The 12,929-nt window shown below is 50.2% G+C and overlaps 1 protein-coding gene across 7 annotated transcripts in view; it reads right to left on the reverse strand.

The window, feature by feature from the left end:
* The window catches only part of Nfix (nuclear factor I X), a 95,280-nt gene that overhangs the window by 66,213 nt on the left and 16,138 nt on the right, over window positions 1-12,929 (reverse strand). For 4 of the 7 annotated variants that reach the window (XM_034522795.2, XM_034522789.2, XM_034522792.2 and 1 more), the window contains exon 2: window positions 1,089-1,620. In XM_034522795.2, the coding sequence (XP_034378686.1) occupies window positions 1,089-1,620 (532 nt within the window). Of the gene's footprint in view, window positions 1-1,088; window positions 1,621-2,057; window positions 2,088-2,657; window positions 3,022-12,929 lie in introns of those variants that run through there. The other 3 variants (XM_034522793.2, XM_034522787.2, XM_034522788.2) reach the window with 2 other exon arrangements.

The raw sequence follows: 12,929 nt of genomic DNA on the forward strand, positions 1-12,929 counted from the left end.
AAAGAAAGAAAGAAAAAAAAGAAGGGAAATGGGGGGTGTTGGAATAGTGGAGAGGAAAACACACACACACACACACACACACACAAAGGTTTGGTAGCCTCTCATTACAAGTTGGTTGGGCACAATGTAAACACACTTCTGCCTTGCTTAATCACAGAGTACCGGCCCGTTTAGGTTTCAAAGGCGGCAGTAAATTGGGCGTAGCTGAGTGGAGGCTAAAAATTAACCAGCCATCTCTGTTTCAATTTGTAAGAAAACAAAAGTGGAAAGAAATTATGAAAAGAGAAAGGGAAATGGGGGTGGGGGACAGGCAAGGCCAGAGCGCTGAACTAGCCCTGGCCAGGCTATAGAGCAAAGGCAGTTAACACTTAAGGCACAAAAGGGAAAGGATGTTTGCAGGTTTGTTTGTTTAAATGTTTGCAGGTTTGTTTAAGTCTTCTTCTATGGCAAGCTGTTCCCTGGCTGGCCCACTCCCCACAAAGCCCCTCTGCTCCAGCACAGAGGCCCAGGGTCACTGGCACCATGGAATCCTGGAATCTGGAGCTCCAGGAATCTCACTGCCTTCCCTTGCTACAAAAACAAATCCCAGCCACGGGACAACAACTACCTGAAGGACCCCAGAATCAGCCCGTACCTTCAGTCCAGATCCCAGATGCCAGATCACATCTAAAGCCCTTCTCTCCCGAATTTGCTGCCAGCACCCCCCCATTTCTACCAAACCCTGCTTTTCTTGGGATGAGGCAAGGCTACACAGAAGTCTGTCTCATCAGAAATGGTTAGTGTTGGCGTTGTCATGATCTGTCTCAAACTCTCACCATTATGGATAATTAGGAGACATCTTGGCCCTGTCCTAAAACCTACAGCATCTTTACTATAGGAAAGATGAAGATGCTGAAATCGGTGCCATGGCAAGGGAGGAGAGTGGGGAGAGTAAAGTGGGAGAGGCACCACGTGTGAGGCAGAGGCCAGTAGGACAGGCTACCAGAGAGGCCCATAAGCAGTACTGTTCGGAAACAGAAGAACAATAAACAAAACAAATACCAGCAACTGAAATAAAATTGGAAAGGGGGTTGATGAGAGCAACCTACCCGGAGTGTGGACAAAGTAAGCCAGATAAAGGTCCAGTTCTTTGATTGTGACTCCAATGTGATGTGGCTGGACGCACAGGCCGGGGTTCGAGCACTGGGGCGACTTGTAGAGCCGCTCCCCATCAGTACTTTCCAAAGGGATCCCTTTAAACAAAATCACCATGACAAGGTCCAGCCGCCACACCTTGTCAGCCTGGCGCAGGCAGTCAATCCGCCGGATCTTGCCCTTCTGGTCGGGGTTGGAAAGCACGCAGCAGGGGGGCTTCTTGCCCGTGATGGTTAGCACAAAGTCCTCGCGGAACTCGGGCCGGATGTCTTTGCGCAGCTTGGCCAACAGCCGGGATGCCCACTTCTGCTTGATCTCAGGCTTCTCGCCCAGCAGCTCGTCCTTCACCGCGCGCTCCTCGTCCTTTGACATCCGCTTCTCGTGCTTCTTGAAGTACTTGCGCTTCCGCGCCTGCAGGTTGAACCAGGTGTAGGAGAAGGCTCGGACGTGAGGCAGCAGCGCCTCGATGAACGGGTGGAACTCATCCTGCAGGCGGCAAGCCGGGAGCATGCGGGGCGAGGGAGGACGGGAGGAGGGGAAGACGGGATGAGGGGGAAAGAGAGAAGGAGAAACGCAGCGTTAGAAGGGGGCACTAGGAAAACCGCCTTCTTCTCCTTCTCCCTCCCCCCAGCAATTTTCTCTTGAGATTGTTCTACTGAAGTGTGGTTTGAAGCCACCACCAGCTTCGCCAGCCACTTGCTCCCATCTCAGCCTCAGCAACCGAACAGGCACGGGAGCTTGTCCACACACCTATTCTCTCTCTCTCTCTCTCTCTCTCTCTCTCTCTCTCTCTCTCTCTCTCTCTCTCTCTCTCTCACACACACACACACACACACACACACACACACACATGTGCACACAGACAAATGTTGCTACACACACACACACCATGGGCTTGCTGGTCCCCCCCCCCTCTGTCGCACCCATGACATCTCCATGTTCTACAGCAGCTGTGAACTAGGGTCAGCTGGTCCCAGCAGTGTCCCTCTGCCTGAGGGTGCAGACCAAAGGGCATGCAAGAGCTGCCTTGTCCGGACTGGCCAATGTTTGGCTGCCCTCGAGAAGACAGAAAATGCCATCTGAGATGCAGGAAGCGGCTTTGGGTCCCCTCTCACCAGACTGTCTGCATTTTCTCTTCTCCAGATCCTGTTGGAACATCCACCCCAGCATTTTTTAAAATCAGATCTAAATCCTAAATATGTGCTTTCAGCTTTGTTATCGGCACCGATACTGTTAATCACAGTAATAATGAACAAAACAGTTCTTGTTAGCCCAAATAAGGCGGTTTTCTCAGCCACATTAGGGTTAAAAGCTACATGGGTCGTCTTGCACCCCTTCCCCAATCTCCCACAACCCCTTCACCCTCAATCAGGTGACAGAGGGCTGGTCTCTCTCAGGTTTTTTTTTTTTTTTTCCTTTTGTTTTGGTTTGGTTTTTGGTTTTTGCTTGTTTGCTTGTTTGAAGTTTAAATAATAATTGATTTCTTTTTACAAAAATAAAGCTGGAAAAAATCAAATAATTACCATTGATCTGAAGCACCCGGCAAAGCCAACGCCTGATTCTGAGATTCTGGGCTCAACAGAGTTATGAGTTAGGGGCGGTGGGACGAGGGGAGGAGGAGGAGCAGGGGAGGAAGGTAAATGTTTTAAAGGGGGTTATTATTGGTGTTCTGGGGAATAGGGGCCGGGCTTGGGTGGATTCTCAAACCCTTCCCCCTCCGCCCCCCACGCTCCATTGCACAGAGGGGGAAATTAATTTTTTTGAGGAGTAGAAAGAAAGAAAGGTCAGGATGGCGAGCAGAGAGAGCGGGAGGTGGCTTCTACACACACCAGGTAAACAAAGCCAACAAATTGTTTCAATTTCTTCCTCTGTGCATCCTCTTGCAGTTTAAAATAAAAGAGCAAAAAATATATATATATGCAAAATTAAAAATCAAAACCAACCTCCTACCACCGCCCCACGCACACCCACAACAGCGTACCCTACCCCACCCCCCCACCCCCGGAAAAACAAAAACAAAAACCAGGAGGGAAAAAGCAGCAGCTGAAGAAAAGGCTTTCGGCTTTGGCAGCGGCACAAGGGTGTAAACTTCGAGCTGCTCCCTCCACCCGACCAGAGGAAGAGGGGGAGCTCGCAGATTCTCGGGGAAGAGGACGAGTTCTGACCGGCTGCAGACCGTTGCTGGCAGACGCAGCAAAAGGGAGAGAGGGAGCCAGGGAGGGAGGGAAGGAAGAGGGGGAGGGAGAGAGCGAGAATCTCAGGAAGACGGGGATGGGATGGGGTGTGCGATGGTGCGCATGTGAATGTGCGCGCGCGGGAGAGGGTGTGTGTGCACCAGCACTGCTCGGGTGGGGTGGGGGGGCTGTGGCTCCTTTTCTCTCTCAAACTCCCCCTCCCCTTCCATGCTCAATCCCCATCCATTTGTGTGTGCCAAGTCAGTTAAAAGGGGGAGGGAGACAGCCAGAGGAAAGGAGAGAGAGAAAAACAGAGAGAGGGAGAGAGGGAGAGAGAGAGAGGAGAGAGAGAGAATGAGCAAGAGAGAGAGAGAGAGAGAGAGAGAGAGAGAGAGAGAGAGAGAGGCACGAGCGCGCGGGAGTGAGGGGGGAATCCACCTATTTGGCAAAGAGGCATCCACTTGCAGCCAATGGCTGGGTCCAAGGGGAGGAGGGAGCTGGGCGAGCTGAGAGGGTGGGGAGAGCCCCCCGGCAGTTGGAGACCAAAAACAATTTGCCCAATCGACAAGTTCACGTCTAATGAACAAGCGAAGTCCAGCAGTTATGAATTTTTCATCCCAGGCGCCCACTTGGGTCTCTTTGGCAGCAGCCACCCAGCAAACTTGGGGGGTGGGAACACTAGGATTGAGGAAGACTAGGACTTTTTTTTTTTAAGCCAGAAAATAAATAAATAAAGGCCTGACTCCTGGCGGGCTGGCGGCTGGGCGGGAGCCCCAGAAGGCCTTGGGGAAGCAGCTGCGCCTTCTCTCTGTGTTCTGCTTTCAGTCTTTCTCTCAGGGCAACATACACTCTCTCTCTGGTTCTAGATTTTTTTTTTAATGGAGCACAGTGGGGCGAGTGGACATTTTCTTCTCCACCCTGTGCACTAGCCTACAGAACTACAAATAGGAGAAAGCACTCAGAAAGTGCCCATGCCAGCCGCTTGACAGGGCTCAGACCACTAGCTGGGTGTAGCCACCTCTTGGTCCCTCAGACCAGGCTGCCTTCAGGACTGCCGAAGCAGTCCCAAACAAGGGGACCACACCCTGCACCTCCTTGCCTTCTCCTCAGCCCCCAGTAAGCTCACAGCCTCTCTCGGCCCACACCCAGCCACGCACACTCCATTAGTGAAGACGAGAGATGCCAACGCAATGTAGCTCGGCTGGTGAAACTGCAAGTTTATTAAAATAGCCTCCTGTCACTGCACTGCTCTGGCAGGCACTCCACGCAGTTACAAACACAACAGCCAGCCCCTGGGAGAAGTGACAGAGGCTGAGACTGCCACTACTTCCCCTCACCAACACCACCTCCCGCTCTGAGCAACGCTTCCCCTCCTCCAGATCTGCCCTCGCTACTCCTCCCGGGTTAGCTGTCTTACCTGTCCCTCAAGTCAAACTAAAGAACCAAATAACGTGCAGGGTGCAAAAGCATAAACTGGGGGACCTGAATGGAGGGAAGGCTTGAGAAAGGATATGACGAAGTAGAAAGAAGTCAGAGAGGGTCTTTAGGAGATAGACAGGAGAGGTGCCGCCAGAGAAATCAGGTCCCCTAGCAGGAGGGAGGGGAACCTCCACACCCAGGAGGGCTCTCCAGAAAGGATGAGTAGCCTCGGGTCAGGACGCTGTGAGAAGACAGGAAGTGAGGGGAAGAGCAGAGGTCGGCACCAACAGACTTAGCTGAGTGACCGCTCACAGGTCCTCACAGCCGTCTTCTCTGCAGGCTCAACCCTAAGCTGGCAAAAAAAAAAAAAAGGTCACTGCTCACTCAGGCCCCTTTCCTCTCCAGCGGAAACCCTGAGCTCCTCGGCCTTTCTGTTCAGTGGCAGAAAGGTTCCTGGAAGAGTGCCTGGGGTGAGCCAAAACAAAAGACCCACCCCACTGATCCACCCCCCACAATGGGAGGTGCCATCCTGCACCTGGGACCCCATACCCTGAACGGGCAACTCCAGTGGAGTGAGTTCACAGCTGACCCAAGAGACGCGGTTAGAAAGAACAGCGCAGGAGGCAGGTGCCATCACAGACAGGCCTCTTAGGGTGGTGTTCAATAATTCACATTCTGTGAATAACAGGCTTTGGTCCAACCAGCCAAGGATGCTAGCTTAGGGACAGCATAGCAGCAACATGAGGTACTGAATGAACAAACACTGCCTTCTCCACCTTGAGGAAGCAATTTCACTTTCTAAAGTCATAAAAGCTGCAAGTGAATTTTTATTTGGTGGCATAGGGGGCAGTGAGGGTATTGTTGCTATCCTGATTATGCTTTAAATATTAAAAAAAGAAAATGGCCAGTATTGCTCTATGGCAAATCCTGGCTTGTTCCTTTTCACAAACACCGTGTGGTGGAACAACCCAACTAAAGGTCTGGCTTGGGGAGCATGGCCAGGAGAAAGTTCACAGAAGTTGGGGACAGTGTATCAGTCAGTCCCTGAGGAACTGAGGAAGGAAAATTATCAATGGTCCCTAGAGTGGCAAGCTGATCAGAGAGGTGGCAGGACCATGGAGTGTGTGCAGGAAGCCTCGGAGACTCTGGCAGGAGAGCAATGGACTCTTCCTCATGAATCTGGAAGGGAGAACAATTGTCAACTGTCCTTCTCTTAGAAGGAGGGTGGGGTGGGGGAGGGGCTATAACCTTGAAGGTGAGCAGCTCACCTTTGGGCAGAGTCTCCTGCATGGTGCTTCCTGTAAGCAAACCATCCCACCAGAGAAAACAGCCTCTGTGTGTGTGTGTGTGTGTGTGTGTGTGTGCGCGTGCGCGCGCGCAAGCGCAAGCACGCGCGCGCGTGCCCGTGCCTTAGAACCCCCAAACAAGAGAACATCCCCTTTTCTGTTAGGAGACAGTCTAGGCACCCTTTGGAAGGTTACCTGTCCTTGTCCCCAAGTCTCCTTCTCTCCAACCCACCCTCGTGGAGGTCACACGCCTGCATTCTGATGCGCCCAGACCCATGCCAAGACCTGAAAATTGTTGCTGACTCAAGATGCTTGCAGGTCTGAGTTCAAACAAAAATGATGGTTCAGGGTGGGATACAGCAAATGTGGGAACCTTCAGGTCACTGAGAAAGGAAAGAAAGGAAGAGAGAAAGAAAATGAAAGAAAATTTGCTGAAAGAGAGAGGAAGCCAGGGATGTTTAGAGCAATAGGGAAAACCAATAGACAAGGGGGTGAAGGGGGAGACAGAGTCTAAAAGGTACTTTCTCCATTTGCAAGAGAAGTCAAGAAGCCAGAAATAATACTTTTGAAATCCTCATGGACTTTTGGGTTTTGGAAGGGAAATTTTTAACTTCATGAAAGAAAGGCCTCTCTTATTTTTGAGAAGATAGAAGCTGGTGAATACAGGGAGCTTCTACTGAAACATTGCCCAGATAGACTCTGGTGCCAGTTAGCCATCACCGAGAGGGATGTGTCCCCACACCCAAAGAAAGACTAAGCAGACCACAGAAACAGAAATGCAAAGGGGTGGAAAATGAGGCAGAGAGCAAACCCAGGACACCAACCTGGGCCTAAAACTGAAGAAAAAAAAGAAGAGGAGGAGGAAGAAGAAGAAAAAGAAATCGGGGAGGGCAGAGAAACCAGAAAATAGAAAAAGGATCCATAACATAGAGGGGGGGGAGAAAATTAGCTATGAAAAATGGTGACTTCCAATGGCTGACTGAGGCCTTGTGGATTGTTTTAGGAAAAATAGGGAATACATCCAGTCCCTCACTTACATGTACAATATTAAAATTTCTTTCAGGAAACAAAATAATTTCCCAAAACTGATACAGACTTTGTAACTGGCCTTTGCCTCCTGATAGTAAAACAGCTAATAAGCACAAGAAGCCTTGTTTTAAATGCTCGGCCACTGGTAGTCTCTTTATCTTTAAAAACAAAATCGTATTTGTCCCCAAGCCGCTGGCTTCTGGGCCTAGATGGAGACTTAGATCCTGGGCACCTTGGCCCATACTGACTTGGATAAGTACCCACAGTTTAAGCACATGGCTGTGCTGTAAGTAGAAATCACCAGATATTCCAGGGTCCATTTTACTATCTGCAGACTAGGTAAGGAAAGATACAGGAAATTAGAAAGGCCGCAAATTGCAAGTCAAGCCTCGCGAGTTCAGTTGATTCCTGACATTTATAATTCTGCCTGGGTCTGGACTTGAGCTTCATACACAACCCTCATCACCAACACACACAAACACACGTCTCCCATCTTGTCGATCTGTGCTCCTCCCTCAGAAGGCTATGAGAGGCCATGGGCAGACACTTTGGACAGGACTCTGGCAACAGCAAAGGAAGAGACCTGGCTACTAGTCCTCTGGGTGGGTGGGGCCTCCTTCTCTAGGAGAGGCGAGCAGAAGCTCTGATACTCAGTGCAGCTCTCCAAGAGCCTGGAAATGCTAGGAATGGAAACCGGAAGATGCACTTTCTGAGGAGACTCTCGGATAATTTGGACAAAGCGGGTTTCGGCTGATTTGAGCCTGCCTTCCTCTGTTCAGGGACAGCAGAGACAGGGCTTATGTGAAAGGTGTCCTTAGGCAAGATGGATGGATTTGCCACACCAGAGCTGCGTCTCACTTGGGGTCTATCTCAGAACCAGGCCACATAATACCCCTGTAAAAAAATGCCCCTGGCGCCCCCCCCCCCAACGCAGCCTTTTCTCCCCTTTCTACAAATCGGGAGCTGTGGCCTGGTACCCGGCCAACAAGCAGCCTCGTTCCTGGCTGGAACGCTCCCCTGCTCCAAGCACATCTCCCCTCACCCTCTTGGCACAGAACGAGCTAGGGTAGGGATGGGGGTGTTAGAGGAGATGATCCATTCTCTCCAGTGCCTCTGGAAATTGTTTACTTTCATCTTGTCTTCTATGGAGAATAGGAAACAAAAACCCTAGTCTTTAATTCATTATTTAGCTAGAAACTTCCGTGTCACCAAATACAAGTAAAAGCTGGGAAGCCAGAACTCCCTCCCCTAGTCAATGAACTGAGTGGGGATAGGGCCCTTCAAAGGACAGCAGGACAGGTGACAGCCAAAGGCTTCACGGGGCAAAAGCAGTATGGTGCCTAACCCACCTGGTTGGCTTTGACAGTGTCACTCCACAGTGGCCCAGGGCCCAGGAAGAGGGAGGAACCCCACAGACCAGCTTCACAAGTTTCTCTAAAGAAGAACAGAAAAACTGACAAAAGGCGAGAGAAGGAAAAAGGCCTGCCTTAGGGTAGGTGTCCGTGCATCCCGCACAAGAAAATGTCTGCAGGCAAAGAGGCCGGGGCAAGAGCAGGTGCTGAATCTGCCTATACAGCGGCAGTAGCGGGTCCTCTCCATCAACAGCTCCACTAACATTCGAGCACAGAACTTGTCCGGTAGTGGCACTCCCAGACACCCTGGCCCCCAAGAGCTCGGTCAGGATCCCCCCAGCCCCACCCCCGTATTGCTCCTCAGTGCTTCCTCTGCGGAGAGCCCAGGCTTCTCCAGATCCCTGCGCCCAGCCAGCCTGCACCGTGGCTCCCTTGGCCCTAAGGGAGCCTTTTTCTTCAGTTGCTGCAGCAACAGGCGGAGCCCCGAGAGCTGGGGTTTGGAAAAGCTGGGCCGGCCCTGCCTGGGCAAGCTGCTTACCCAAAATGTTCAGTTTCAGACATTTTCCAGTCCCTCAAAATGTACTGCTCCCAATTATTTTATGACCAGAATCACTGCCAAGGAAACCCTAGAATCCTCATTTCCCTAGTGCCTAGCCCCTGCAGAGAAAGGCTGGCACCAGGGCCTGAAGGACCTCGGACGGTGCCCACCCTCTGCCGCCCGCTCATTCCCTCCCGGGCTCCCTTTCTTTCTCACCCTCTCTCCCCCTCTGCGTCCTCCAGCTCCAACACAAACTGTTTGCACGGGAAGTCTCCCTCTATGACCCGATTCAGCACACACAAGAGAAAACTGTGGGCGACAGACCCAACGTCCTAACGAACTTGAGTTAATTAATGCTAAGGAAGAAAAGAGGCGCCCTCGCTCTGTTGAATCACGGTTCACTAGTCCTTTCAGTTTGCTGTGGGTGGAGGAAAAAAAAGAGAGGCTTTTTGGTTCAAATATTTTTGGGGGGCAAAGAGAAAACAAAAACACCGCAGAAGGGCTGTGGGGGGTGGAGGGCGATGCAGTCGCTACCTGCCCGAGAAGTGTAGAGGCGAAAAGAGGGAGCCTGTCCAGGGCTGCTGAGCGTCCTCCCTCGCGCTTCGGGCCAGAGCCGACGGCAGAGAGAGGGAAGCAAAGGATGGCTATCATTGGCCTGTTCAAACGCACTGCTCCAAAAATTATACTGTCAGACTATAAGATGCACGTTTTAAAAAAGTCCAAATCTAAAAATTCAATTTGAACACAGCCGTGAAAATGTTTTTACACTGCAGAGAACTGAAGTATGGATGGGATGGCAAGCTCACAGAAAATGTAAGTGCAGAGAGGAAAAAAAAAAAAAAAGAGGTGGTAATGGAGGGGCAGGGAGAACAGCTGCAATTTTGCTTTCCAGATGTTGACAGCGAAATGTAATTGGCAAGGAGGGTACTCTGCACGGCTTCTCGGCCTCTCGCCCTCTGGATCTGACGCTAAATCCCAATCTATACCCAAGTCTTCAGGCCGCAAGCAGGCCCTCTTCACTTGTGGATGGGTCAGGAAGCTGTGTGAACCGCCCCCCTCTGAGTATTTTTTGGTAAACAAGGCATTCTACTCTTCTTAGCAGGAAAAAAAATGAGTAAAGCAAGCTGGAGTACATTTTAATTTAAATTTGTATTTTAAATTTGTAATAGGCGGCCTTTTCTTTACCTTTGGGCCCGGACTTTTGGGCTTTTTTTTTTTTTTTAACTTTTTAGCAGAAGCCACAGTGTATAAAGAATGCTTGCATTGTAAGTACACAGCTCCATACATCCCCACAAAGTGAACACACCCATGCAACTCCACCCAGATTAAGAAAGAATTGTTTTCAGTACTGCTAAACAGGCCTTAAAATTTTAAGCTATAGAGTTTCCAGAATTTAGGACTCCTTAAGAACTGTTTAAAAAAAAACAAGGGCCTCAAGGTGAATATTTGTGTGCCTGTGAGCACCTTAGAGACCAGTGTGTGTACTCATGTGACCACGGAAACCTATGGTGAATAGAAGCCCCTCATCCTCAGTAATTCAGGGGAGAGAGAGTCTTTCTCTGTGTGTGTCTGCTCAACTCTGATCCCATCAACAGGGCATCCAACTGTGCAGCAGTTCAACAAACTAACAAGACAAGGGGTGGGGGGCAGGACAAGACCCCATGGAGCTAAAAGCCAACAGCCTTAGTGACTGAGGGAGCAAGGCCCCTCCTCTTACCCTGCCTGCAGGCACAGGCAGGGGCTAGGGAGCCTCTGTATGTAGGTCAGGAAGCTCCTAGGTAGGAATGCTAGCACTCCGGGTTTGCCCATCGCTGCCCACCAGATTCCTGCTGGGAGATGAAGGGAAGAGGGCCCAGACGGAGGTGGCCAGGGAGAAGCAGGCAGCTGCAAGCTAACTTCTGGGGCTCGGCAGCCCCTGATGAGGAAGGCTGAACTTTGCATGGCTGCCTGTCCCTTCACTGCCTCTAGACCCAGCTGGCTGCCCCCACACACACACTTACTTTCACTAGCACACACACACACACACACACACACACACTTACTTTCACTAGCACTAAATTTACTTTATAATTTTAAAATTAAATTTAAAAAGAAACCAGGAAAGAGAAAGCACTGAAGGCAAAATACCTCCCACGAGATCTCTCCAAGGAGGGGTGGGGGAGAGTTTCTGCTTATGTAAAACGACGGGGTGGAAGGATCACTGAAAAGTCTAAGCACCAAATAACCAAGAAAATGAGAGAAATGTGTTTAATTTAAAACACCTGAAGCAAATAAATAAATAACTCTCGCTGCAGCTTGCAGGCCTTCTATGGGTCTAAGCCTCCACTCTCTTGTCCAGGTTCCGTCCTTACTCACAGGGAGCCATTTCATCCTCAGTACACTGAGGGCCCTTTCCTTCTCCGAGGTCTTTCCCACTCCTGGGGGAAGGCCTAACCCCAAAGCCTACCTCCACAGCCCCATTCTCAACACTGACCCCAATTCCCACATCTCTCCAGACAGAGCCTAGCCTTTGCACGATCTTCTTTTGGAATCCAGGGCCTGTGGGTAGGAGCATTTGTGCCGCCCAAGCACACAGCTCTCTCCCCTACCGAGGGCACAGGACTGCCAAAGGCAGCTCTCAGGACCACATGGGCTGGTGAAGAAAGACAGACAGAAAGACAGAAAGAAAGGGAGAACTATATAGCTTAATTTAAAATAGCCCAGGGCTCTAAGCCTTCCCCTAGGACATTTTTTAAGGCCCTTGGTCCTTTGTGTGTGTGTGGGGGGGGGGGGAGTTGAGAGTTGCAGGCACAAGTGGGCAGATCTCTGAATGTTCAAGGCCAGCCTGGTCTACATAGTGAGTTTCAGGCTAGCCAGATCTACATAGTGAGACATTGTCTCAAAAACAAAACAAATCAAAACACAGTGAGGCTACTTCCCTATACCAAGGCTGGCTCTCCCGAAGCTCACCGGCAGCCTGGGAAAGGTGCCCTCACCGGCATAGGGTACCAGAGCTGGACTCCTTTCTTTTTAAAGTCGCTCTACTTACTACAAACCAGGCAGCAGGTCAGGGCCCAGGGGTGGAAGAGAGTCGTCTCCAACTCTGGGAGAACTGCTTTCCGGCAGCAAGTTTCCCACTTTGTGCCAGTCTGCAGATTTTCGAATCAGACCAGAGTTGAAGAGAATGCGGAAAGAAGAGAAAGAGCTGGAATTAAAACCAACCAGGTCGGCCGGCCGAAAAGCGCTCTTCTGGTCTTTAAATAAGACAACATCACCGAGTGGAAAGGAGAAGTACATGAGTTATTTTTCACTCTTTAATTATTCCAATTCTTAGCATTATTTTTTAAACCACTACATTAGCCAATGATATATTCTAACCCCCAACAAAGCTGGTATTTTCCCCTGATTACAGACTCTGCTGTGGCAACCCCGGGCTCCAACTACAGAAGAAGCACAAACGTGCACTCTCAGATGAGACGGGTTTTTTTGTTTATTAAAATTAAGATAATGTCTTGCATTCTATAGCGCCTTTTCAGCGGAGGGCATGTCAGGTGCCTCATACTTGGTTCTACCTGGAAAATCAGACTCTAAAAACCTAGACGCCGCATGGTGACAGTTTCCAGCCCCACCGTCGGGTGTCACCAGCATTTTTTCATGTGTTTTCTTTTTCTTCCTTCCTTTCTGCCTGTTTCTACTATTCAGCCTTGTCTACTTTTTTTTAAAGTAGTAATAAAACTTTGAATGGAAAAAAATTAAGTGGAGTAGACAGGAGACTTGGACAACAATAAGGTAGTAAGTGTGTCGGGAGTTTCAAGAGAAATGGGAGGAAGGCTCACAGCTGGGGTAGGTCATCTTGACTGCCCGGTCCAGGATGCAGATCTAGGTGTTAGCCACTGCCCAGGGTCACCTCCCCTCAGTGAGCAACTAGGAGCGAGTTAAGTTTTATGCAATTGGGGGGCCTACACTATAAAAGCGCATTTAAGTAATTCAGAAGAGGTTTTAGTGTGACTTTCTTGGA

The sequence above is a fragment of the Arvicanthis niloticus genome, chromosome 18 (genome assembly GCF_011762505.2).
Source record: "Arvicanthis niloticus isolate mArvNil1 chromosome 18, mArvNil1.pat.X, whole genome shotgun sequence".
NCBI lineage: Eukaryota > Metazoa > Chordata > Mammalia > Rodentia > Muridae > Arvicanthis > Arvicanthis niloticus.